A 25651-nucleotide genomic window follows, 5' to 3' on the forward strand; every position below is an offset into this window, starting at 1 on the left:
GATTTATTGACAGTCAATTCTTTTGCGCATGTCCGTGACACACCTTTACTTGCACATGCGCAGTCCCCGCTGAGTAACAGCAGTAAAGTAATGATGGCGTCCTCAGCGGCTCGCATCTCCACACGTTGGATAACAGTTGCTGTGTCCTCTGGTCACCGTCGTGCTTGTTGTGCTCTGGCCCCTTCTTCCAATGGAGGCTCAAGAAGTCTGTCGACTTTTGGAGCACAGAAATTCTGGCCGGGAAGCAATGCAATGCGTGGGGGCACGGGGAATGCGTTGACATTGAGAGGGCTGTCAGGTGGGTGCACAGAGACGGCCTAACTAGCAAGCTAGGCTAGCTTGATGCTAGCGTTTCTCGTAGTTTCCATTCACCTTTTTGGACACAACTGACAGTCTCCAACAACAACAAAATTGACACCACGGTAACATTCCTAACGATACAACTGAAAGACAGACTAACCTTAGCTCAGCCCATAGCTGGCTAGCTAACGAGCTAGTAGTTAGCTTATACGCATTCAAATTGCTGGAGGTGTTTGGTACTGTAGCAAGCCTGCAGCTCCATAGCCATTGCAAGGAAAGTAATGTCAGGTCACAGCACTGATGATCTTGAACGGACTGTCAGTAATGGCTACTGAACTGTACAGTCAAACATTGCGTTGAACTAGCTGTATCTGCATGATCCCTGATTAGCTAGCTATATATGCCAACTGGCGTTTGCTAGAAATGTATTGGCCCAAGAGTTGATCATCACAGACAGCAGCTAACTTTATGTATTTGATTGAGTCCTCAGATATATCGAGCCCTGCTTAGTGTTATAGATGAATTGTGAGTGTACAGGCCTGTAGCTACCTTGGAAATAGATGACTACAGAAGGACAACAATAATAATCCACAGTCATGTTGCCAGGTGTAATCTACTCACAAGCCCTTTCTTGGTAGTTCCAGGTGTTAAATCTCCCCATGTCATCTGCACACTGTCCTTCCACACAAGTGCCCCAGCCTCCAACAAGCAGGACTTCTACACGGTGTTGGAGGTACCACGCACTGCCACCCAGAAAGAGATCAAGAAAGCGTATTATCAGGTGTGTGATCACTTTCTGTGTAGTGTTGACTTGCTGTATTGATCCTTAGCTGTCACCAATCACCACAGTTGTGGAAAGAGAACTTTTGTTGTTGTCCCTCTTCAGATGGCTAAGAAGTATCACCCTGACACCAACAAGGAAGACCCTAAGGCCAAGGAGAAATTTGCTCAGCTGGCTGAAGCTTATGAGGTTTGGCTGACCTTCTTCAAAATGGGCTTCCCCTTTTAAGAAACTAAAATTAGATTAAAGGATAGCAATATTTCTGTGACTTGTGTTGCTGATGTGGAATCACTAGTTCGTTACTTTCCTAACCGGTTTCTTGGTACTATTTGATGTCACTCTTGAAGAAAGTGTCAGTTAATCAAGTAAACGAAACATCAGAACCACTTGACTCAATGAAGGAACTGCCTGGTCTTATTGGAGAACAGTGCATCTTACTTCCTGCTTTGTCCTCCCCCAGGTGCTGAGTGACGAGGTGAAGAGGAAGCAGTATGACACGTACGGGGTGGCAGGGTTCGACGCCAGCCAGGCGGGCGGTGGTGGACACCAGCAGTACAGGAGCGGACAGGCCAACAGCGTGGACCCAGAGGAACTGTTCCGCAAGATCTTTGGGGAGTTCTCTGGAAGCCGTGGCTTTGGGGACTTCAATGCCGTATTTGATCAGCCCCAGGAGGTATGTAGTTGGGATGCCATACTGCTTTTAGAACCAAGGGGTTATGATTAGCCTAATCCCAGATCTGCTTGTGCTGTCTGTGCATGACAACCACCATATGAGTTGGCTATACAGCACAAACAGAAGTTTTGACTGCTCATTCAAGTCAATGTTCAGTGAGGTCATATTGAGTGAGCCCATGCCAGGAAGTAAAAGCAGGAAGCAATTACTTTTTTAGGAGTGTAAACTTTTTGTTAAAGACATCCAATATGAATCTCTTGTCCCTCCTTTCCTCCCAGTTTATCATGGAGCTGACGTTCACCCAAGCTGCCAAGGGGGTCAACAAAGAGATGGCGTTCAACACTGAGGCCAGCTGCCAGCGATGTGATGGCAAAGGGAGCGAGCCTGGCACCAAGGTTGTGCACTGCCACTACTGCAATGGCTCTGGCATGGTAGGTGACATGATGTGTGGCGTGAAGTGTTCGTGTCTCACGTGCTTGTCTCACGTGCTTGTCTCACGTGCTTGTGTGTTTTGCCCTGTACAGGAGACGGTGAACACGGGCCCCTTTGTGATGCGGTCGACATGTCGTCGGTGTAATGGGAAAGGCACTGTGATCTCCACCCCATGTAACTCCTGTCACGGGACCGGACAGACCAGACAGAAAAAGACAGTAATGGTTCCTGTCCCAGCAGGTGAGACACACCCACACACTGACTCTCACTCCTATACCTACCCAGTCTTATCTGGAATCTAAACGTAGTATGCATTTTCTAATGTGAGACAGAGAGACCCAGGAGCAGCCATCTCATCCTGAATCTCTTCCTTTTCTCATTAAGATCACTAATCATTTTTTTAAATTCAACCTTTATTTAACTAGGCAAGTCAGTTAAGAACAAATTCTTATTTACAATGACTGCCTACTGGGGAACAGTGGGTTATCAAATCAAAGTTTATTTGTCTCGTGCGCCAAATACAACCGGTGTTGTAGACCTTACAGTTAAATGCTCACTTACAGGCTCTAACCAACAATGCAAAAAAGGTATTAGGTGAACAATGGGTAAATAAAGAAATAAAAACAACAGTGAAAAATAACAGTAGCGAGGCTATATACAGTAGAGGCTATATACAGTAGAGAGGCTATATACAGTAGAGAGGCTATATACAGTAGAGAGGCTATATACAGTAGAGAGGCTATATACAGTAGAGAGGCTATATACAGTAGAGAGGCTATATACAGTAGAGAGGCTATATACAGTAGAGAGGCTATATACAGTAGAGAGGCTATATACAGTAGCGGCTGTATACAGTAGCGAGGCTGTATACAGTAGCGAGGCTGTATACAGTAGCGAGGCTGTATACAGTAGCGAGGCTGTATACAGTAGCGAGGCTGTATACAGTAGAGAGGCTGTATACAGTAGCGAGGCTGTATACAGTAGCGAGGCTGTATACAGTAGCGAGGCTGTATACAGTAGCGAGGCTGTCAGAACGACAGATTTTTACCTGGTCAGCTTGGGGATTCGGTCCAGCCAACTTTTGGTTACTGGCCCAAAGCTCTAACCACTAGGCTACCTGCCACCCCATAATTATCTTCTAAACTGTTTTAAACATTTATAAAACTCTATAATGCTGAATGAAGCAGTCCCTAATGTTTGAAACGTTTATAAAACTCTATAATGCTGAATGAAGCACTTCCTATGTTTGAAACGTTTATAAAACTCTATAATGCTGAATGAAGCAGTCCCTAATGTTTGAAACGTTTATAAAACTCTATAATGCTGAATGAAGCAGTCCCTAATGTTTGAAACGTTTATAAAACTCTATAATGCTGAATGAAGCACTTCCTATGTTTGAAACGTTTATAAAACTCTATAATGCTGAATGAAGCAGTCCCTAATGTTTTAAACATTTATAAAACTCTATAATGCTGAATGAAGCAGTCCCTAATGTTTGAAACGTTTATAAAACTCTATAATGCTGAATGAAGCACTTCCTATGTTTGAAACGTCTATAAAACGTGAGCAGGTTTAACGTGAGTGGGTCAGAGACGTAATCTGAGGGCTACTGATCCCGTCTTTGAGCGTCCCAGACGTCCTGATATTTTCAAACCTGTTTGATTTTATCGGCACAAAATCTGCAATGCTCTTCTAGTGTGAGATGTACAACGACAGGTTCTGAGAACGGTGTTCAGCAATAGCCAATGAGAGGTCTCCAGAGAAGATGCCAGTGAGATGATGGCGTCACCCAGAATGTGTACTCTCGAGCAGGAACGATAACTACTACTAATTTGCGTTTGTACTTGCCTTTAACCAAAGCCAAAGTGTCAAATTGTTAGATATTTCAACTAGGTGTGAATGTCTGACTGAAAACGTTTGAGGCTGATTTGTTCTAGCTACGTTAACAATCTAATTGCATCATTGTTTTCATGAGACAGCATGTCTGTATGGAGAATCCTTACGACCGAGTGAAGAATCGTGTAGTGTGTGACCCTGTACTGTGCCACATCGTGTAGTGTGTGACCCTGTACTGTGCCACATCGTGTAGTGTGTGACCCTGTACTGTGCCACATCGTGTAGTGTGTGACCCTGTACTGTGCCACATCGTGTAGTGTGTGACCCTGTACTGTGCCACATCGTGTAGTGTGTGACCCTGTACTGTGCCACATCGTGTAGTGTGTGACCCTGTACTGTGCCACATCGTGTAATGTGTGACCCTGTACTGTGCCACATCGTGTGACCCCCTGTACTGTGCCACATCGTGTAGTGTGTGACCCTGTACTGTGCCACATCGTGTAGTGTGTGACCCTGTACTGTGCCACATCGTGTAGTGTGTGACCCTGTACTGTGCCACATCGTGTGACCCCCTGTACTGTGCCACATCGTGTAGTGTGTGACCCTGTACTGTGCCACATCGTGTGACCCCCTGTACTGTGCCACATCGTGTGACCCCCTGTACTGTGCCACATTGTGTAGTGTGTGACCCTGTACTGTGCCACATCGTGTGACCCCCTGTACTGTGCCACATCGTGTGACCCCCTGTACTGTGCCACATCGTGTAGTGTGTGACCCTGTACTGTGCCACATCGTGTGACCCCCTGTACTGTGCCACATCGTGTAGTGTGTGACCCTGTACTGTGCCACATCGTGTGACCCCCTGTACTGTGCCACATCGTGTAGTGTGTGACCCTGTACTGTGCCACATCGTGTAGTGTGTGACCCTGTACTGTGCCACATCGTGTGACCCCCTGTACTGTGCCACATCGTGTAGTGTGTGACCCTGTACTGTGCCACATCGTGTAGTGTGTGACCCTGTACTGTGCCACATCGTGTGACCCCCTGTACTGTGCCACATCGTGTAGTGTGTGACCCTGTACTGTGCCACATCGTGTGACCCCCTGTACTGTGCCACATCGTGTAGTGTGTGACCCTGTACTGTGCCACATCGTGTAGTGTGTGACCCTGTACTGTGCCACATCGTGTGACCCCCTGTACTGTGCCACATCGTGTGACCCCCCTGTACTGTGCCACATCGTGTGACCCCCTGTACTGTGCCACATCGTGTGACCCCCTGTACTGTGCCACATCGTGTGACCCCCTGTACTGTGCCACATCGTGTAGTGTGTGACCCTGTACTGTGCCACATCGTGTAGTGTGTGACCCTGTACTGTGCCACATCGTGTAGTGTGTGACCCTGTACTGTGCCACATCGTGTGACCCCCTGTACTGTGCCACATCGTGTAGTGTGTGACCCTGTACTGTGCCACATCGTGTGACCCCCTGTACTGTGCCACATCGTGTAGTGTGTGACCCTGTACTGTGCCACATCGTGTGACCCCCTGTACTGTGCCACATCGTGTAGTGTGTGACCCTGTACTGTGCCACATCGTGTGACCCCCTGTACTGTGCCACATCGTGTAGTGTGTGACCCTGTACTGTGCCACATCGTGTAGTGTGTGACCCTGTACTGTGCCACATCGTGTGACCCCCTGTACTGTGCCACATCGTGTAGTGTGTGACCCTGTACTGTGCCACATCGTGTGACCCCCTGTACTGTGCCACATCGTGTAGTGTGTGACCCTGTACTGTGCCACATCGTGTGACCCCCTGTACTGTGCCACATCGTGTAGTGTGTGACCCTGTACTGTGCCACATCGTGTGACCCCCTGTACTGTGCCACCTCGTGTAGTGTGACCCCCTGTACTGTGCCACATCGTGTGACCCCCTGTACTGTGCCACATCGTGTAGTGTGTGACCCTGTACTGTGCCACATCGTGTGACCCCCTGTACTGTGCCACATCGTGTAGTGTGTGACCCTGTACTGTGCCACATCGTGTAGTGTGTGACCCTGTACTGTGCCACATCGTGTAGTGTGTGACCCTGTACTGTGCCACATCGTGTAGTGTGTGACCCTGTACTGTGCCACATCGTGTGACCCCCTGTACTGTGCCACATCGTGTAGTGTGTGACCCTGTACTGTGCCACATCGTGTAGTGTGTGACCCTGTACTGTGCCACATCGTGTGACCCCCTGTACTGTGCCACATCGTGTAGTGTGACCCTGTACTGTGCCACATCGTGTGACCCCCTGTACTGTGCCACACCGTGTAGTGTGTGACCCTGTACTGTGCCACATCGTGTGACCCCCTGTACTGTGCCACATCGTGTGACCCCCTGTACTGTGCCACATCGTGTGACCCCCTGTACTGTGCCACATCGTGTAGTGTGTGACCCTGTACTGTGCCACATCGTGTGACCCTGTACTGTGCCACATCGTGTAGTGTGTGACCCTGTACTGTGCCACATCGTATTGTGTGACCCTGTACTGTGCCACATCGTGTAGTGTGTGACCCTGTACTGTGCCACATCGTGTAGTGTGTGACCCTGTACTGTGCCACATCGTGTAATGTGTGACCCTGTACTGTGCCACATCGTGTGACCCCCTGTACTGTGCCACATCGTGTAGTGTGTGACCCTGTACTGTGCCACATCGTGTAGTGTGTGACCCTGTACTGTGCCACATCGTGTAGTGTGTGACCCTGTACTGTGCCACATCGTGTAGTGTGTGACCCTGTACTGTGCCACATCGTGTAGTGCGCACCACTACGTTGGAAAGACAAAAAACGACAGGGAAGAGTCGTTTAATGTGGGAGGCTCAGCGATGTTAGGATTTTGAAAGTTGTGTAGTGCACACCCAGGTTGACTGGCTGTGTTGTCTCTTTGCAGGTGTTGAGGACGGTCAGACGGTCAGGATGCCTGTGGGGAAGAAGGAGGTGTTCATCACGTTTCGGGTCCAGAAGAGCCCAGTGTTCAGACGGGACGGCGCAGACATCCACTCTGACGTGCTGATCTCTGTGGCTCAGGCTGTACTGGGGGGCACGGCCCGGGCACAGGGCCTCTACGAGACAGTCAACCTCTCGGTGAGAGACACACGGACAGACCAACCTTTCTGTGACACACCTACATACATAAGAGTGATGGATTGATGGCCAGTAACTAACTGTGATTGGTGAATCCTCTTGTAGATCCCTGCTGGGATCCAAACAGACCAGAGGATCCTCCTCTCTGGGAAGGGCATCGCACGGATCAGTGGCTATGGTTACGGAGATCACTACGTCCACGTCAAAGTCCGAGTCCCCAAGTAAGCTACACACAATACACCTTTAGATACCATCTCTGTAGTAAGCTACACACAATACACCTTTAGATACCATCTCTGTAGTCATTTACTACACAATACACCTTTAGATACCATCTCTGTAGTAAGTTACTACACAATACACCTTTAGATACCATCTCTGTAGTAATTTACTACACAGTACACCTTTAGATACCATCTCTGTAGTAATTTACTACACAATACACCTTTAGATACCATCTCTGTAGTAAGTTACTCACAGTACACCTTTAGATACCATCTCTGTAGTAAGTTACTCACAGTACACCTTTAGATACCATCTCTGTAGTAATTTACTACACAGTACACCTTTAGATACCATCTCTGTAGTAATTTACTACACAATACACCTTTAGATACCATCTCTGTAGTAAGTTACTCACAGTACACCTTTAGATACCATCTCTGTAGTAATTTACTACACAGTACACCTTTAGATACCATCTCTGTAGTAAGTTACTCACAGTACACCTTTAGATACCATCTCTGTAGTAAGTTACTCACAGTACACCTTTAGATACCATCTCTGTAGTAATTTACTACACAATACACCTTTAGATACCATCTCTGTAGTCATTTACTACACAATACACCTTTAGATACCATCTCTGTAGTAATTTACTACACAGTACACCTTTAGATACCATCTCTGTAGTAAGTTACTCACAGTACACCTTTAGATACCATCTCTGTAGTAAGTTACTACACAATACACCTTTAGATACCATCTCTGTAGTAAGTTACTACACAATACACCTTTAGATACCATCTCTGTAGTCATTTACTACACAATACACCTTTAGATACCATCTCTGTAGTAAGTTACTCACAGTACACCTTTAGATACCATCTCTGTAGTAAGTTACTCACAGTACACCTTTAGATACCATCTCTGTAGTCATTTACTACACAATACACCTTTAGATACCATCTCTGTAGTCATTTACTACACAATACACCTTTAGATACCATCTCTGTAGTAAGTTACTCACAGTACACCTTTAGATACCATCTCTGTAGTAAGTTACTCACAGTACACCTTTAGATACCATCTCTGTAGTAATTTACTACACAATACACCTTTAGATACCATCTCTGTAGTCATTTACTACACAATACACCTTTAGATACCATCTCTGTAGTAAGTTACTCACAGTACACCTTTAGATACCATCTCTGTAGTAAGTTACTCACAGTACACCTTTAGATACCATCTCTGTAGTAAGTTACTGCACAATACACCTTTAGATACCATCTCTGTAGTCATTTACTACACAATACACCTTTAGATACCATCTCTGTAGTAAGTTACTCACAGTACACCTTTAGATACCATCTCTGTAGTAAGTTACTCACAGTACACCTTTAGATACCATCTCTGTAGTAATTTACTACACAATACACCTTTAGATACCATCTCTGTAGTAAGTTACTCACAGTACACCTTTAGATGCCATCTCTGTAGTAAGTTACTCACAGTACACCTTTAGATACCATCTCTGTAGTAATTTACTACACAATACACCTTTAGATGCCATCTCTGCATCTCTGACAAATGTTAGATGTTCATTCCTCACGGTCTCCACTATTGTGTGTGAGCAGGATCCTGACAGACAGACAAAAAGCTCTGCTCATGAGCTACGCAGAGGATGAGACTGAAGTGGAGGGGACAGTCAATGGTGTCACAAGCACCACTGCAGGTAGTGGCACACACACGCACACACTGTTTCTGCGCTAGGTTCCTACACACTGACTGCACACTTACCTGCTCCTCTTCATTTGGTTTACAATTAGTTGAGGTCCCAGCTCTGCTCATGAAAGCTGACAATGCTTTTATTTGTAAAACCTTAGCTCACGCAATACATGTTTCTGACCAGGTGGGGGCAGCAGTGCTAAGCAGTCTGAGGCAGGGCAGGACAGGCAAGAGGAGGTAGGAGAGAGCAAGCAGGAGCAGGGCTTCTTCACCAAGTTAAAACAATTGTTTAGCTCCACCTGACAGTCACAAACCAGGTAGGACACTTTAGTCATGATGCCTTCACCTGACAGTCACAAACCAGGTAGGACACTTTAGTCATGATGCCTTCACCTGACAGTCACAAACCAGGTAGGACACTATTCATGATGCCTTTGCCTGACAGTCACAAACCGGGTAGGACACTAGTCATGATGCCTTCGCCTGACAGTCACAAACCAGGAAGGACACACTATTCATGATGTTGCCTTTGCCACTTGTGCACATGCATATGTGGGATAAACAGTTTCTGGAACACACTGGTTCGTGGCACATCGTTTGTCAGTCAGCTGGTTTGTGACTGTCATCTGTATAAAGTTGCATGCATACATACACTATACATACATACTAAAGTATGTGGCCTCCCCTTCAAATTAGTTGATTCGGCTATTTGAGACACCCGTTGCTGACAGATGTATAAAATCGAGCACACAGCCATGCAATCTTCATAGACAAACATTGGCAGTAGACTGGCCTTACTGAAGAGCTCCGGGACTTTCAACGTGGCACTGTCATAGGATGTCACATTTCCAACAGGTCAGTTAGTAAAATTTCTGCCCTGATAGAGCTACCCCGGCCAACTGTAAGTGCTGATATTTTGTGAAGTGGAAACGTCAAGGAGCAACAATGGCTCAGCCGCGAAGTGGTAGGCCACACAAGCTCGTCTGTCCTCGGTTGCAACACTCACTACTAGTTCCAAACTGCCTCTAGAAGCAACGTCAGCACAAGAACTGTTCATCGGGAGCTTCATGAACTGGGTTTCCATGGCCGAGCAGACAAGCCTAAGATCACCACACAAGCAATGCCAAGCGTCAGCTGGAGTGGTGTAAAGCTTGCCGCCATTGGACTCTGGAGCAGTGGAAACGCGTTCTCTGGAGTGATGAGTCACACTTTCCATCTGGCAGTCCAATGGACGAATCTGGATTTGCCGGATGCCAGGAGAACACTCCTTACCCAAATGCATAGTGCCAACTGTAAAGTCTGGTGGAGGAGGAGTTATGGTCTGGGGCTGTTTTTGATAGTTTAGGCTAGACCCCTGAGTTTCTGTGAATGGAAATGTTAACGCTACAGCATGCAATGACATTCTAGACCATTCTGTGCTTCCAACTTTGTGGCAACAGTTTGGGGAAGGCCCTTTCCTGTTTCAGCATGACAATGCCCCTGTGCACAAAGCAAGATCCATACAGAAATGGTTTGTTGAGATCGGTGTGGAAAAACTTGACTGGCCTGCATAGAGCCCTGACCTCAACTCCATCAAACACCTATGAGATGAATTAGAAAGCTGACTGCGAGCCTGGCCTAATCACCCATCATCATCAGTACCTGACTTCACTAATGCTCTTATGGCTGAAAGTCCCTGCAGAAATGTTCCAAAATCGAATGGAAAGCCTTCCCAGACGAGTGGAGGTTGTTATAGCAGCAAAGGGGGACCAACTCCATATTAATGCCCATGATTTTGGAATGAGATTTTTCGACAAGCAGGAGTCCACGTACTTCTGGTCATGTAGTGTACATGCATACACACAATTGTTTAACCATAGAAATATAATTACTAGAAAAGACATCCCAATTCAAATCAATGTTTTGCTGTCATTTTCAATGGGTGGAGGGACAGTAGTTTGTCATATGCTGGTTTTGAAAACACATGCAGTAATTCTGTTTCTTTATTTTTATACTGAAAGGTAAAAGGTCCACTGGGAACTGAGGCGAGTGTCCGAGGGTAGAGAGATGATGCCCTAAGAAGACAGCCACAAGGAGAGACCAGATATGGGGACAGGTGGTGGGAGAGTGTTGGAGGGATGATGTCTACTGTATCCTACTCTGGCACTGGACAAGACTGGTTACCCCAGATTTACCTTCACAGATCTCCTTTCATCCTTGATCAGTTCCATAGCAGTGGAAGACAATGGACTGAAACAGACTCAAACAGAATGTGGTCCTAACTCATACCTGTTGCCTAAAACCCAAATCCAAGAGGAAATAGTTTTTTGGATGGTGTTAAATGTGCAAAAATGTTGCGCAATGGTCTTCAAGCATATCATAAAAGGCATTGGGCAGAAGTAAATTCATCCACAAATATAATTATACATCTTAAATGACCACATGTTGAAAAGATTGGGGTACGTGATCCGTATGTAAAGCGAACGGGGCGGCAACTTTAACAGGGTATTCCATAGATTTTCCTAATGTTCCTGTCCATCAGATTCCTAACCGTGTGATAGCAGCGCAGTTATTCACTCATAAAGTATGGTCTCTCTGCTGTCTTTGAGGAATGCACTGTTGCCAGTGATGGCAAAAAAAAACCTGGATATACAAAACATTAGACACCTTTATAATATTGAGTTGCACCCCCTTTTTCCCTCAGAACAGCCTCAATTCATCAGGGAATGGAGTCTACAATGTGTCATGCGTTCCACAGGGATGCTGGTCCATGTTGACTCCAATGCTTCCCACAGTTGTGTCAAGTTGGCTGGATGTCCTTTGGGTGGTGGACCGTTCTTACACACAGGAAACTGTGGAAAAACCCAGCAACACTGCAGTTTGTGACACTCAAACTGGTGCGCCTGGTACCTACTATCATACCCTGTTCAAAGGCATTTCAATCTTTTGTCTTGCCCATTCACCCTCTGAATGGTACACACACACAATACAAGTCTGTGGTCTCAAAGCTTAAAAATCCTTCTTTAACAGGTCTCCTCCCCTTCATCTACACTGATTGAAGTAAATTGAAGTGTCATTAATAAGGGATCATAGCTTTCACCTGGTCAGTCTGTCATGGAAAGAAGTTATTCCTAATGGTTTGTACACTTAGGGTATAGGAATAGAAAATCCATTTAATTTGAAAGGCCTGTGCTGCAATAAGGAACTTTGTTTTGGTTGAGATCCTCCTGATTTCTTCAAATGTATAATACGTTTGTTCTGTAAAGTTAACTCTGCTTCCTATCTAGCTAGCCACTGCAACGAGTTGTACCAGCATTAGTACTGTCAAACAGCTATGGTGAGAGAGGAAGTTGTCTGGCTGATATACCTTTCTGTTACATAAAGTGTAATGTGTGTGGAGATGCATTTGGGCCTGAGAACCCAGTCATCCAGGATGGGCATGACTCAAACCAGTTGGATCAGATGTGGCCGGACCTCTTCCCTCTTACTCTGCTCCTCGTCAACCCCTTCTCCCTTGATGAATCTGAGAATTCACTCAAAGCAGCACACTTTCATGTACCTCCATTCTGCCTAGTTATATTTGTAAATACACAGCTGTTGATATTGCAACCATACCAATGTGTCATGTTAGAAGTAAATAACATCTATAATTAAAGTGAAATCTAAATGAATTGTTAATGTCTTATTGCTGCCAGATGTGAACAGTAGAAATACTAAACTACTGGAGAACGGGCCAATGACCCTGGTCTAATACTTTAGATGTCTGTACTTCCTTTAAGTAATAACAGAGCTGAATTGCAAGTGACATTACTAAGCACAGATCTGTTAGCAGTTGGATATGTGTATCTTAGGAACACAAGGAATGTATTCAAACAGGGAAAATGTCAACACATAAAATGACAAAAGTATACAGGAAATTCAACCATTTATTTTACTACAATGTATTCCTGTGATTTTCTTTCACAAAATGAGACCAGTGACATTTGTAGTAAATAGTCAGTCACTGATAAAGCTTGAGTTAGATTGCAGTGTACTTACTGTACAAGACTAATGGGTTTGATAATACGGTTACTGTTTGCTTTCTATTACAGCCGACAAGGCAAGAAAGAGTCACGCAACGTGTGTCTGTCAAGCACTCACTGAGATCACTAGGCTTCCATTAGTTCATCGCCAACAACACTCACACCTCGACACCTGAGATTATGGGTCGTGTTCATTAGGGCCCACATTTCAGAAGAGTTTAGTTAGTCCAGTTAGTCCCTCCCTGTTTCAGTCTTCTGTTTAGTGCCTAATGAACACAACCCAAGTCTGGTCATTCCAGAACTCCTTCAAAATGTTCTAAATACTGCAACAGTTCCATCCCCTGAAAACAAATACTAAAATTGCATTTACATTGAACTAAAATATGACAAGTCTTGCAATGTTTCTTAAGTATATAATTTCATTAACATGAACCTGAGACCCAACACGTACATGACTAATGAGGCTCTGGACTGGTCTGGACAGCCATAACTACACCTGGGTCATGTTCATTAGGGCAAAATGTTTTACCACGGAAATCAAACATTTCTTATTGGACTAATCAAGATAATCCCGGTTTCATTCTGTTTCGTTAATACCTCAGATGGAGGAAGGGCTACTGAACAAAGAATTGAAGGACTACCAAATACACCAGAGATGGATAGGAGAGAACCACAGACCTGAACACACAGCATAGAACCTGTTTGTAATGAACCGAGATAATGTCATGTCAGCAACTTGACCTTTGGTATTCAGCATTCTGACCTTTAACAACTTCTCCATCTTCAAGTGAAAGCATAGAATACAACGCAAACTGCTGTCTTCAATGTTAAAACTACAAACAAATCAAGGAATGTAATGTTGATGTCAGTGTGAATCCTGAAAAGGATCTGATAAATACTGTATTGCCCTTATATTTCCTCAGATACAAACCTATGGTCACCTGCACAACACATTGTTCTCCTTCTCCACAACCAAACAACGATGGCTCAACCTCATCAGGTTGGTGCATAGCTTTCAAGTCTTAAATGTTATCCATTCAGACTGATGAGGTGCCTTGTCTTCACCAATCTAACCCGATCTCATCTCCCAGACCATTACACTAGCTGCTGTATTCGCTGCCTCTACCTGGTGTTCATAGGCCTAGAACAATACTGAAAATCAACTTTATACACGTTTCCAGGACGGATGTGTCCGTTTTCAGACACTCTGCTCCTCTCTAGACTGCCTGAGTGCCAAGCAAAGGACAAGGAACTGGACAGCACTAGATAACTAAGTCCAACATAGCATAAAACAAAGAAATACACTTCAGAAATGATTAATAGTAATATTGCTCGTCCATCCTAAAACAAGAACTAAAAAGTGTCCATCCGGCCTCACTGTCTGTGTGCTTTTCACAGGAGGTTGGAAATTTCTGCCTGCGTTCATTTGGAGAGAAGAGAAAAATAATCCATTGTGATGTGTGACAACCGTTGGCAACATTTTAAAGTCTAGACCTTTCTAAAAAAAAGTGTGCGCTTGCTGTCAGTTAGCCTGTGCTGTCCGTAACCAAATCGTGGGACTACTCCCAAGAGAGTATCACCCCCATAACCATTAATACAAACTTTAAAAGATGTCGCTCAACCTACTCACGCAAAGAGATAGTAGTCTGCCCTGCAGAAATACTCCTACACTTTGCCAGATCTGCATATTAACATATGCATAGAACGTGTTACTTTGACTGTTTCTGGCTCAGCAGTGTTTAAGTTGTGCTGGTGCTCACCGCTACGGAGTGCCAGCACCTCAAAATGTTCTACATGTTCAGTTCCACCACCTAAATAAAAAAGTACGGGCACCTAATTCAGTCCACTTCAAGCAAAGGCTCACTGCTCTAATATTTTCAAGATTACATTTTGGTTTGATGGACTGATTGTGAGGACACCCAGGGGACAGCAGAATATAGTCCTTCAAATCACCATGGCAACCTAAAAGTGTCAAAATCCACAAAGGCTTTTTTGTCATAGCAGGATAGCTGTTTTTCCCCTCCAACTCTACTGCATCACTCCATAATACAATTGTTAGGGATTATTAAAGAGACTTCAACATGACTACAAATCACACTATAATCTAAACAAGTAAGATCAATTGTCATCTCATGTCAACTCAAGAAGAAATACATCCTATAACAGGTTTGAATTTAAAAAATGGCTCTAAACTGGTACTAAGAGCTACAAATATGACCAACCATACTGAGAAGATACAGGATGGAGGGAGAGTGAGAGGGAGGTAGTAGAGAGAGAGAAAATTAGAGGAGAGGAGGAGGGAAGGTTACAAGGTCTGGGTACAGATGGATTCTCATCCAAACGTTCAGAAAACAATTCTTCTTGTCTTCCCTCCCTGTTTTTCCTCCTTCTTTCCTGCAGAACAGCCAACAATTGGCTGTGGGTCGGATCACATGAAGTACCACGCAGCCAATCCGGCGAGGGCGGCGACCCAGGCGGCGAATAGGACCTGGCCTGTGGGGTGTCTGAGGACGGCCATGGCCAGCTGACCGACGTACGCCGAGCCCCCACTGGCCGCTGAGATAGACAGAGGACAAAGAACACGGTCAGCAAACCTCCCACATTACCATGTGAAACACTCATACCATTTTTAACACCACTAAGCCAGGTCAAGCAGTACTGCACTGGCCTGGTTAGGGAGCCACCGTAGATGCTGGAGCCATGCTGGAAAGGACAATGTGAAAAGCAAATATCCAAGCCAGCCAGACAGTGTGGTAAGGGTATTGTGGTTCTAAATGCCCACGTATTGCTAACATGGCACAACAATTCTTTCTTTTGGTTTTCTGGATCAAATCACTTTGTTTCCAGACAGAGCCTACAGGAGTTGTGTGTCAGCGTACCCATTTGTGCGGCGTAGTAGGGGCATTTGTTGATGTCTCCTCCGGTCCCATGGGCCCCGTGAACGGGCATGCCCGCATCCATGACCTCCTCCTGGATATCCTTACCCATCTCCTCTAGCTCATCAAATATCTGACACCAAACACACCAAACACAGGGGATTACAACTGGTTCATTTTCACTCAGCACAAAACAGAACCAAAGGTCAAACAGGGAGGTACCATCTGAAAAGGTCCAATAAGGAAAGCTTATTTTTCACAACACTTTGGAACAGTTTGATATTGTGTGTCCTGATGAACACAATCTCTGAACTGAAACAGTAAGCTGAATTGTGTTGACCCAGAGTTTAGCACAAACTAAATTGCGACTGGGTCGGTGGGCGAGTGAAAGGAGTGATATTTAACTTAAGGAGGTGCCACTGGTCAAAGAAATGTCCATGATGCAGAACCGTAATAAGAATATGATCAAGTTCAACATCTGACATTCATGTAATGTAATCAGAAGCCAGATGTGAGGAAGTGAATTAATGATCATATCTGAGCACTTGAAATATGATAGATGGCACATTGTCTGGCTACGCTCTCAGAACCAGTTAGCAGAGTGGTTATGGTGATAAGCACAAATCCAACCATCTGCTGTTGGCCAAAGACCCTAATTTTCCCTGGGCACAAGACTTATCTCCAAAGACAGGATCAATACAGTGGCTGGTTACTGAGCTTAAATGATTAATTAAATTATACAATACTGAGAAATGCAACTAAACGGCCGTGGCCTAGCTCAGAGACTAAACGGCCGTGGCCTACCTCAGAGACTAAACGGCCGTGGCCTACCTCAGAGACTAAACGGCCGTGGCCTACCTCAGAGACTAAACGGCCGTGGCCTACCTCAGAGACTAAACGGCCGTGGCCTACCTCAGAGACTAAACGGCCGTGGCCTACCTCAGAGACTAAACGGCCGTGGCCTACCTCAGAGACTAAACGGCCGTGGCCTACCTCAGAGACTAAACTACCGTGGCCTACCTCAGAGACTAAACGACCGTGGCCTACCTCAGAAACTAAACTAATGCGGCCTGGCTTCCTCTGAAAACAAAACGTCTATTTTTATTTAACTAGGCTTGTCAGGCAATAACAAATTCTTATTTAGAATGACGGTCTAACCCTGCCCTAACCCGGACGACGCTGGGCCAATTGTGCACCGCCCTATGGGACTCCCGATCACGACTGGTCGTGATACCGTCCGAGATCGAACCCGGGCATGTAGTGACGCCTCTAACACTGCGATACAGTGCCATAGACCGCTGCGCCACTCAAGGACCCACAGATATGAGATGGCAATATTTCCAGCCATCACCTAGAAGGAATTATTAGGAGACCCACCGTTTACTGGAAGACCCACCACACCAGCAGTCTCCGTTTACTGGAAGACCCACCACACCAGTAGGTGCAGCAGTCTCCGTTTACTGGAAGACCCACCACACCAGCAGGTGCAGCAGTCTCCGTTTACTGGAAGACCCACCACACCAGTAGGTGCAGCAGTCTCCGTTTACTGGAAGACCCACCACACCAGCAGGTGCAGCAGTCTCACTCTTTAATCAACCCCAGCTCTCTCTTCCCTTCCCCTTCCTCACCTCCATGTTGAACTGAAAGGCCAGCACGGCCTCCGCCACCAGCCTGTCCTTGGTGGCCATGTCCAGCTCCAGCTCATTCATCCGGCTCCGGTACAGCTGCTTGAAGGCCTTGGCGCTGTGGATGCCGTCAAACTGGTAGAAATAGACGCCCTCGCCCGTCGATGGCAACTTCAGCGCCCGCTGGGCCACCTTCTTCAGCACCTGACCCCCGGACAGGTCGCCCATGTAACGGGTGTAGGCATGGGCCACCAGCAAGACCGGCTCTTCCTGACCCACCTAAATACAAATACAACTTCACTGGCTTCTGGTATTGTCAACCCCCCCTGGACTCCACACACACACACCAGAGGATTGAAGCAGCACAGGGAGTCACAGTGCAGCACCCATGGAGTAGCGTTAGGGCTGAAGTGCCTTGCATAAAGGTACAATGGTAGTGGATGGTGGTAATGTGAATCTGAAACCAGAAGCCCTCCAGTAGCCAGTTCAGCCCCCACTTTTTTCGTCCAGCCTGGGACTTGAACCAGCGACCTTCTGGTTACCGGTCCACCTCTCTGACCTCTGGGTTACTCACCTGGTGGATGCGTTCCACGTAGCGTTGCGTGGCTGGCGAGCAGCTGACCCGCTCCCGCCAGTCCTCACCATAGAAGTAGTCCAGGTCGCGGGACAGGGCGTCACGTCTATTCAGCTCTGGGAAGTAGAGCGGGGAGAAGTCAGGATGATCCTTGTTCCTCTCAATCTCCTCCTCCATAGCCTCGTAGGTGTAGTAGAGGGCCACATCACCCAGCTGAGCGAGAGAGAGATGCAGAATGTTACCCCAAAACAAACATTTTAGGTGCAAATATTTTTCATTAATCCATGTTTGACAGTCCCTCAAATACTGTGTGTGTGTCAACATTCACGTTGTCAAGATGCATCCCTTTCTGTATCCTGGCAAAGTCTCACAAAGTGAGGATGTCAAAGCACTTCATGTTCTTTAAAGCCTTACAATATATTGTTGTTCAGTACAGTGGTTGTTCATTACCAGTGGTGCTGAAAGACCCATCATGATTCTTCACAGTAATATCTTTCAAAGTGTTTGCAAAGTGAGGATGTCAAAGTTAGATCAAAAAGCCTACACCCTTAACTGACTGCTGTGGATAAATCAGATGATGCATAATGTTCAAGACAGTGAATGCAGCAGTACTAAGTCTCAGAAAAGACTTAAGTGGCTGCTCTATTCTCCAGACTGACCTTGAAGAGCTCCTTGCGGATGCGCCCCCTGAGGAAGTCCTTGACAAACTGGGTGTTCTCCGCCTTCTCGTGAACCTCTTTGGTCCCGGCAGCCAGCAGTTCAGAAAGGTCTGTGGGGCTGTGGGGAGGGCACACTGGCTGACACCGCATGGGAAACTAGAGGCACACACTAACTACATGACCCATTGGGCTGGCTTCCCAAACTCAGATTAATCCTAGTTCTGGAGAAGAAGAAAAAACACTTTCAATGTAGCCTATTCTCCATTGAGCGTGCTTTTTACTCCAGGAGAAGGTTTAATCTGTGTCCGGGAAACAAGCCCATTGTGTTTTCAACTCTCCTCAGAAATAAAAAAAGAGACAGACCAAATCTGACAGAACTGAAACATACCCTGCCCACACCCTGGCACTCAAACATACACTTGAGAGAATAAACCTCTCACTTCCAGAAACTGCCCAGCCCCCATCCATTTTCAGAAATAGCACTGAAGTGAAGTTAGACCATCCCAGATTTCTATACCTGAGAGTGTCTTCTGGCTCTTTCTCTGCATTCACCAGGCCTCCTCCATCGGCGACACTCTCCGCCTTCACAGAGTCCTCCATCTTTTCTGCAGACAGCTTGGTCCTGTCACTCAGACAGACACTCTTTGCCAGTCTCTGCCAAAGACAGAACACCAAAACAAGACCCACACATTCAAAGCTGACTCACTATTGAGTGGGTGGGGTAGCCTACATGAGAGCCACATAGCCTAGATACAGTATGTGCAGATAGATAGATACAGAAGTAGTGCTTTTGTAAACAGAAGCCCAAATGTCCATGACAATAGAGTCTTAAGGGATAGTTGGAGATTTTGACAACTTATCAATGGTTTCCATTTACCCAGTCATACAAATGATATCCATGAGTTCATCTATCTCTGCATGCAGTTGAAGGTAATTAGTGTTAATTGAGCAATTGCCAACTAGCGTGAGTGTAATGACTGAAAGTCTATGGGATCAGCCAGCATGCTCCTCTGACTATGGGTATGCTGTCCGCGCTGTGTTCTGGTGTACCGTTTGACAGCTAGCATAAACAGTAGCCTAACATGCTCCTCTGACTATGGGTATGCTGTCCACGCTGTGTTCTGGTGTACCGTTTGACAGCTAGCATAAACAGTAGCCTAACATGCTCCTCTGACTATGGGTATGCTGTCCACGCTGTGTTCTGGTGTACCGTTTGACAGCTAGCATAAACAGTAGCCTAACATGCTCCTCTGACTATGGGTATGCTGTCCACGCTGTGTTCTGGTGTACCGTTTGACAGCTAGCATAAACAGTAGCCCAACATGCTCCTCTGACTATGGGTATGCTGTCCACGCTGTGTTCTGGTGTACCGTTTGACAGCTAGCATAAACAGTAGCCCAACATGCTCCTCTGACTATGGGTATGCTGTCCACGCTGTGTTCTGGTGTACCGTTTGACAGCTAGCATAAACAGTAGCCCAACAAATCCATAAGAGAGGTGTTGCTCTTTTTCTGAAACTGAAAATACAGAAAGGAAATATTTCTTAACTCCAAACAATAACAAGTTAAACCTAACATTTAAGAACAACAAGGCAGAAAAACACTTTACATAACATTAGCCAAGTTAGAAAACAGAACCATAGAACAGTAAATGTAGCTAGCTAACGTAAGTTAGCTCATAATAAGTGTAAAAATAATGCCACCACCTTGAAACATTTTTCTCTCTGTATAATAGCTAACATTGTTATGATACTTACAATACTATGCTTGCAATGGGCATAAATGCAGAGTACTGAAAATAAACAAATGTAATGATTGCTGTTTTGACAAGGTAGCTAGCTAGCTAGCTAGCGATCTCTGACAGAGCTGTTTGATTATATTCATCGTCATGGTAACCACATGCCCCGAGTCTGCCTGCTAGCAAGGGATCTCTTTACATTCTAGATGGCATTTACGTTCTATTTAAGCAATAAGGCACGAGGGGGTGTGGTATATGGTCACTATACCATTGCTAAGTGCTGCTCTTAATCAAGACGCAACGCGGAGTGCCTGGAGACAGCCCTTAGCTGTGGTATACACAAAGCCCCAAGGTGCTTTATTGCTATTATAAACTGGTTACCAACGTAATTAGAACAGTAAAGATGTTTTGTCATATCACACACGTGTTATATGGTCTGATATACCATGGCTTTAAGCCAATCAGCATTCAGAGCTCAAACCACCCAGTTTATAATTGGGTCCATGAGAGTGCAAGTAGACAAAATTGCTTAATTAGTGCAAGCCCAGCACAATATATCATATCAGATACAACATAGCAAACAGCATATATATATTTTCTGATGAATCCTCGGCTCATGCCTGTATAAACTTAATATGGTAGGGTTTAAGCATAGTAGTAGGCATAGCCTACATCTTTGAGGGTGACAACCCAAACCATCCTAATTAGTCATAATAAGTAAAAGAAATTGGCTATGTAATTAACTAAACTATTTACTAAAGCTACATTCATTAAAACATCAAGAAGGGTCCATGAAATGAACATCTGGCCACACAAATCAGTACCCTTTGTTATTGCTGCCTGAACATGTCTCATGTGCCAAGATTACCAAGAAAACCTTGCACAGAGGCAAAAGAGCGCTTAGGCTAATGTGGGTGGGTCTACTGCTCTATTCTGCTGCGGGCCAAAATATTTTGTTCATTATTATTCTGCAAGTAAGACTATATTATTCTGCATTTAGCCTAATACTACATCGTCTTCATGGTGTAAACAAAAAATTGGGTATATGATATAACGCGTTAATATCCTAATGACAGTAAAACCCAATTCAAACATCTCTCTACATTTAGGAGAAGAGAGCCTAAACAGAACAGCAGCATTTGATACAGAGACTCTCCATCCAATGTCTTGTTGACACGTAGCCTAGTTATGACCAGCAGAACATCAGTCCACAACACAGGTTAGGCTAGATCTATAGAATAAACTCTACAGAAACACCTGAGATTTTTCAGATCAGTGTCACTTCAGTAACAGGAGCAGCCTACCACAATAAATATGACAATTATACGTAGCTTCTGTGCCTTATGATATCAGGTCCAATCCACTTCAAGTTCATAAGAGAGACCTCCCGAGTGGCGCAGCGGTCTAATGCCCTGCATTGCCGTGCTTGAGACATCACTACAGACCCGGGTTCGATCCAGCTGCGACCGGGAGACCCGTGAAGAGGCGCACAATTGGCCCAGCGTTGCGCGGGACAGGGAGGGGTTTGGCCGGCCGGGATGTCCATGTCCCATCACTCTCTAGCGACTTCTGTGGCGGGCCGGGCGCATTCACGCTGACATGGTTGCCAGTTCTACGGTGTTTCCTCTTACACATTGGTGTGGCTAGCTTCAGGGTTAAGCAAGCAGTGTGTCAAGAAGCAGTACGGCTTGCCAGCATCTTGTTTTGGAGGACGCATGGTTCTTGACGTTCGCCTCTCCCATACGGGAGTTGCAGAGATGGGACAAGACTAAGGAAACCTCTCACCAATATACCAATTGGATATCACGAAATTGGGGCGAAAAAGGGGTTAAAAATAATAAATACAATCCACATGATTAACACATGTTCACCATGCCTACCAGATAAGTTTGGGAGATGCAGTCGTCAATGCAGGCAGGGGAAGCAGTGGAAATGCGATTTTCTTACCAATTATGTGTTGTTGTTGTCGTCGTCTTGGGGCGTTGGTGGTCACTGGTCAAACGTCCCCTGACAGTTGATTCAGCTGTGACCTTATTCAGAGTGCCAGAGATAAGGGAATGTGTGTGTGACTTTGGCAACACTGATACACAAGTAACAACACAGTGAATAGCTGGCACAACATAGCAGGGGCCTAGCATTAGAAGGCCCTAGTCGCTTCACAAAGTAATGAGGAAAGTCAACAATGAAGAGGCCTGGAACTACACAGAGAGCCAGACAAAGGAGCTCATAGTACACACATTGCTAGATGTTCAGTTAGTCTTGTGTTTACAAGCTAACTGTAAACTGTATCAAATAGTAGTTCTGGTTGTATCCATGATAGTGTTCCAACACTAGTTACATGCATTTGATCAAATGCGTCTTACATTTGAGGATATGGCAAGGGAATATTGCAAGCTAACTAACATCAGAATGTCGATTGGTCTTGCGTTGTAACAAAGACGCTAACTGAGCTAGCCACCACCAGCAGAGCAGTTAGCTAGTTGAACAATTTAGCCCTTGACATCAAGGCACTGAACTGGCAGCTGTTAGACATGTTCCATGCTAGCGATCTATGTATAGTAGTTTCTAGTCTTTCGATGAAACAGTTTACAAGTGTTATAACCAGCGCCAGCTAATTAAACAGTTAATACGTGATTTACTTCAGGATGACAATGTGTCAAACATCTTAGAATAGCCTAATTTATTGTTTTGATGCTGTAGAAAGCTAAATAACTCACATGGGGTTATCTAGCATCCTACTCTGTCCCTATTGTACAGAGAATAAACATACAGTAGCTTACCTTCTCTGCGCACTCTGCGGAGCTCTTCTTCAGTATTGCTCAAAACATAGGAAATGTAGTCTTGCTTATTCTTCTTTGAGATTGGGTTGGCTGACCGCATCCAACTTTTAGGTGCATACACCGCCACCTACTGTACTGGAGTTTGAGTTCAGTTACGGACTACCTACATTAACTTGCGGTAATACAAAATTGGGGGAAAAGGAAAATTACCCTGGCAACTATTAGCTCTCACAAAAAAAAAACACCACCCCATTCCACTATTTAACCTTATCTAATCCTACTCCAGGCCAACGGTCTAAGAGGACAGAACACTACCACTCAATATCTCTGCAAGTCTTCTGCAGTAAATCCTCCCAATCCCAAGTACTTCTCTGCAGCTGCCACCACAACCTCTATTTTCTGTGACTTGTGTTCCATTTCTGTAGTACAGTTGACAACCATGGCTATAAATGCCAAGAAACCCACCTCACTGAAACACATACTATTCTCATCCCTCTTTATTGGTCTCTGCCTACTCACAGAAACCTTATCATGTACACATCTTCCTCTACCGCTCTCTTCACTTCTTCAGCATATGACACTTTCTGTACTAACGTTAATCACTGTCCTCAACCTGCCTTTGTCTCACCAGACACCTCCAATCTCCAGCCCCATGGGCAACCAACAGTTTACATACACAACTTTCTCCACCGATACTACACATTCCTTCATCTCATTCCCTCCTGCACTTTCTCACATCTAGGAATCTCCCTCCTACACACTGCGGCAACCCCTAAAACACAAGTGCATTGCAGTCTTGGGAACAATGTGAACAGAAAGAGAATACGAGATTTGGATGACTGAATTAGCCACGCTATGGCGCGCCACATTAACTAAATGCCACAGTTACATTCACTTGTATAAATTAATGTGAGTCTGTTCGAATTAATTCATTAATTAATGGACTGAAGAGAGTCTCATTTTTGAATTAATTAATTGTCAGTGGATGCTCTTTAAAAAGACAATGTCAGATTATTTATTTCCTTGTTTTTATCGTCACTACCAGAAAATCTGCAGGGTGTGCAATGGATCTGATTATCATGGTGGTGGGGATGGACTGATTTGTGATCAATACAATCATTGTGAGGGGCAGAGGAAGGGCAAGTAAGTATGATAGGCACTCCATTGAACAGCTTTTAGAAACAGGAAAACTGGGAAAAATGTGTTACTATATGTAATGTGCTACTATGTGTAATATGTTACTATACTGTATGTAATGTGTTACCAAATGTTATTTGTTGATATACGAAATGTGCTACTATATGTAATATGTTACTATATGTAATCGACTCTTAACCAACCATGCTATTTTGTTTGTTTTTCCTGTTGTTCGTAACTTGTTTTGTACATAATGTTGCTGCAACCATCTCTTATGACCGAAAAGAGCTTCTGGACATCAGAACTGCAATTGCTCACCTCAAACTCTACGAAGATCTCTTCTTCAGTGAGTCGGACGGGAGGGATATACTACAGACACCCGACCAGGCCCAGATCCCCGTTATTCGCTGGAGAAGGAAACTGAGATTTCGCGGAAAGAGATCAGGGTGCCTTGTGAGGATCAGGCAACAAGTGGCTAACCTGCCCACCGTCCTGCTAGCTAACGTTCAATCCTGGTGCACGATATCTAAGGAAGTCTCTAGGTTTTGCTCGCCTGAGGTAGAGTAACTCATGATAAGCTGTAGACCACACTATCTACCTAGAGTTTTCATCTGTATTTTTTGTAGCTGTCTACATACCACCACAGACCAATGCTGGCAGGAAAATCGCAATCAATGAGCTGTATATCGCCATAAGCAAACAGGAAAACGCTCATCCAGAGGAGGCACTCTTAGATGCCGGGGACTTTAATGCAGGGAACTTAAAACAGTTCTATCTAATTTCTATCAGCATGTTAAATGTGCAACCAGAGGGAAACAATTCTAGACCACCTTTACTCCACACACAAAGCTCTCCCTCGCCCTCCATTTGGCAAATCTGACCATAATTCTATCCTCCTGCTTAAAAGCAAAAATTAAAGCATGAAGCACCAGTGACTCGGTCTATAAAAAAAGTGGTCAGATGAAGCAGATGCTAAACTACCGGACTGTTTTGCTAGCACAGACTAGAATATGTTCCGGGATTCTCCCGATGGCATTGATGAGTACATCACATCAGTCACTGGCTTTATCAATAAGTGCATTGAGAATGTCGTACCCACAGTGACTGTACGTACATACCCCAACCAGAAGCCATGGATTACAGGCAACATTTGCACTGAGCTAAAG

The 25651-nt window shown here is 45.1% G+C and overlaps 2 protein-coding genes across 5 annotated transcripts; one reads left to right on the top strand and one right to left on the bottom strand.

Moving 5' to 3' along the window:
• Positions 1-56: 56 nt before the first annotated feature.
• Positions 57-12746, top strand: LOC110487000 (dnaJ homolog subfamily A member 3, mitochondrial). Of its 4 annotated transcripts, none has more exons than XM_036939105.1 (11): positions 57-298; positions 939-1081; positions 1187-1270; positions 1542-1754; positions 2033-2185; positions 2279-2426; positions 6953-7146; positions 7252-7367; positions 9006-9103; positions 9281-9413; positions 11097-12746. In XM_036939105.1, exons 1-10 carry the CDS (start codon positions 91-93, stop codon positions 9397-9399), a joined length of 1476 nt encoding a protein of 491 aa, XP_036795000.1. In that variant the 5' UTR covers positions 57-90; the 3' UTR covers positions 9400-9413; positions 11097-12746. The 4 variants fall into 4 exon arrangements, with proteins under 4 accessions (XP_036795000.1, XP_036795001.1, XP_036795002.1 ...); XM_036939106.1 differs by having other exon boundaries at positions 945-1081; XM_036939107.1 differs by having other exon boundaries at positions 58-298; positions 9281-9333.
• A 235-nt stretch (positions 12747-12981) lies between these two features.
• Positions 12982-23490, bottom strand: hmox2b (heme oxygenase 2b). The gene is made up of 8 exons (XM_036939109.1): positions 23349-23490; positions 22516-22598; positions 19349-19485; positions 18832-18949; positions 18173-18385; positions 17602-17877; positions 15977-16106; positions 12982-15653 (listed from the first exon to the last, which is right to left on the bottom strand). Exons 3-8 carry the CDS (start codon positions 19429-19431, stop codon positions 15526-15528), a joined length of 948 nt encoding a protein of 315 aa, XP_036795004.1. The 5' UTR covers positions 19432-19485; positions 22516-22598; positions 23349-23490; the 3' UTR covers positions 12982-15525.
• Positions 23491-25651: the final 2161 nt, after the last annotated feature.

Source organism: Oncorhynchus mykiss, chromosome 12 (assembly GCF_013265735.2).
Source record: "Oncorhynchus mykiss isolate Arlee chromosome 12, USDA_OmykA_1.1, whole genome shotgun sequence".
Classification (NCBI taxonomy): Eukaryota; Metazoa; Chordata; class Actinopteri; order Salmoniformes; family Salmonidae; genus Oncorhynchus; species Oncorhynchus mykiss.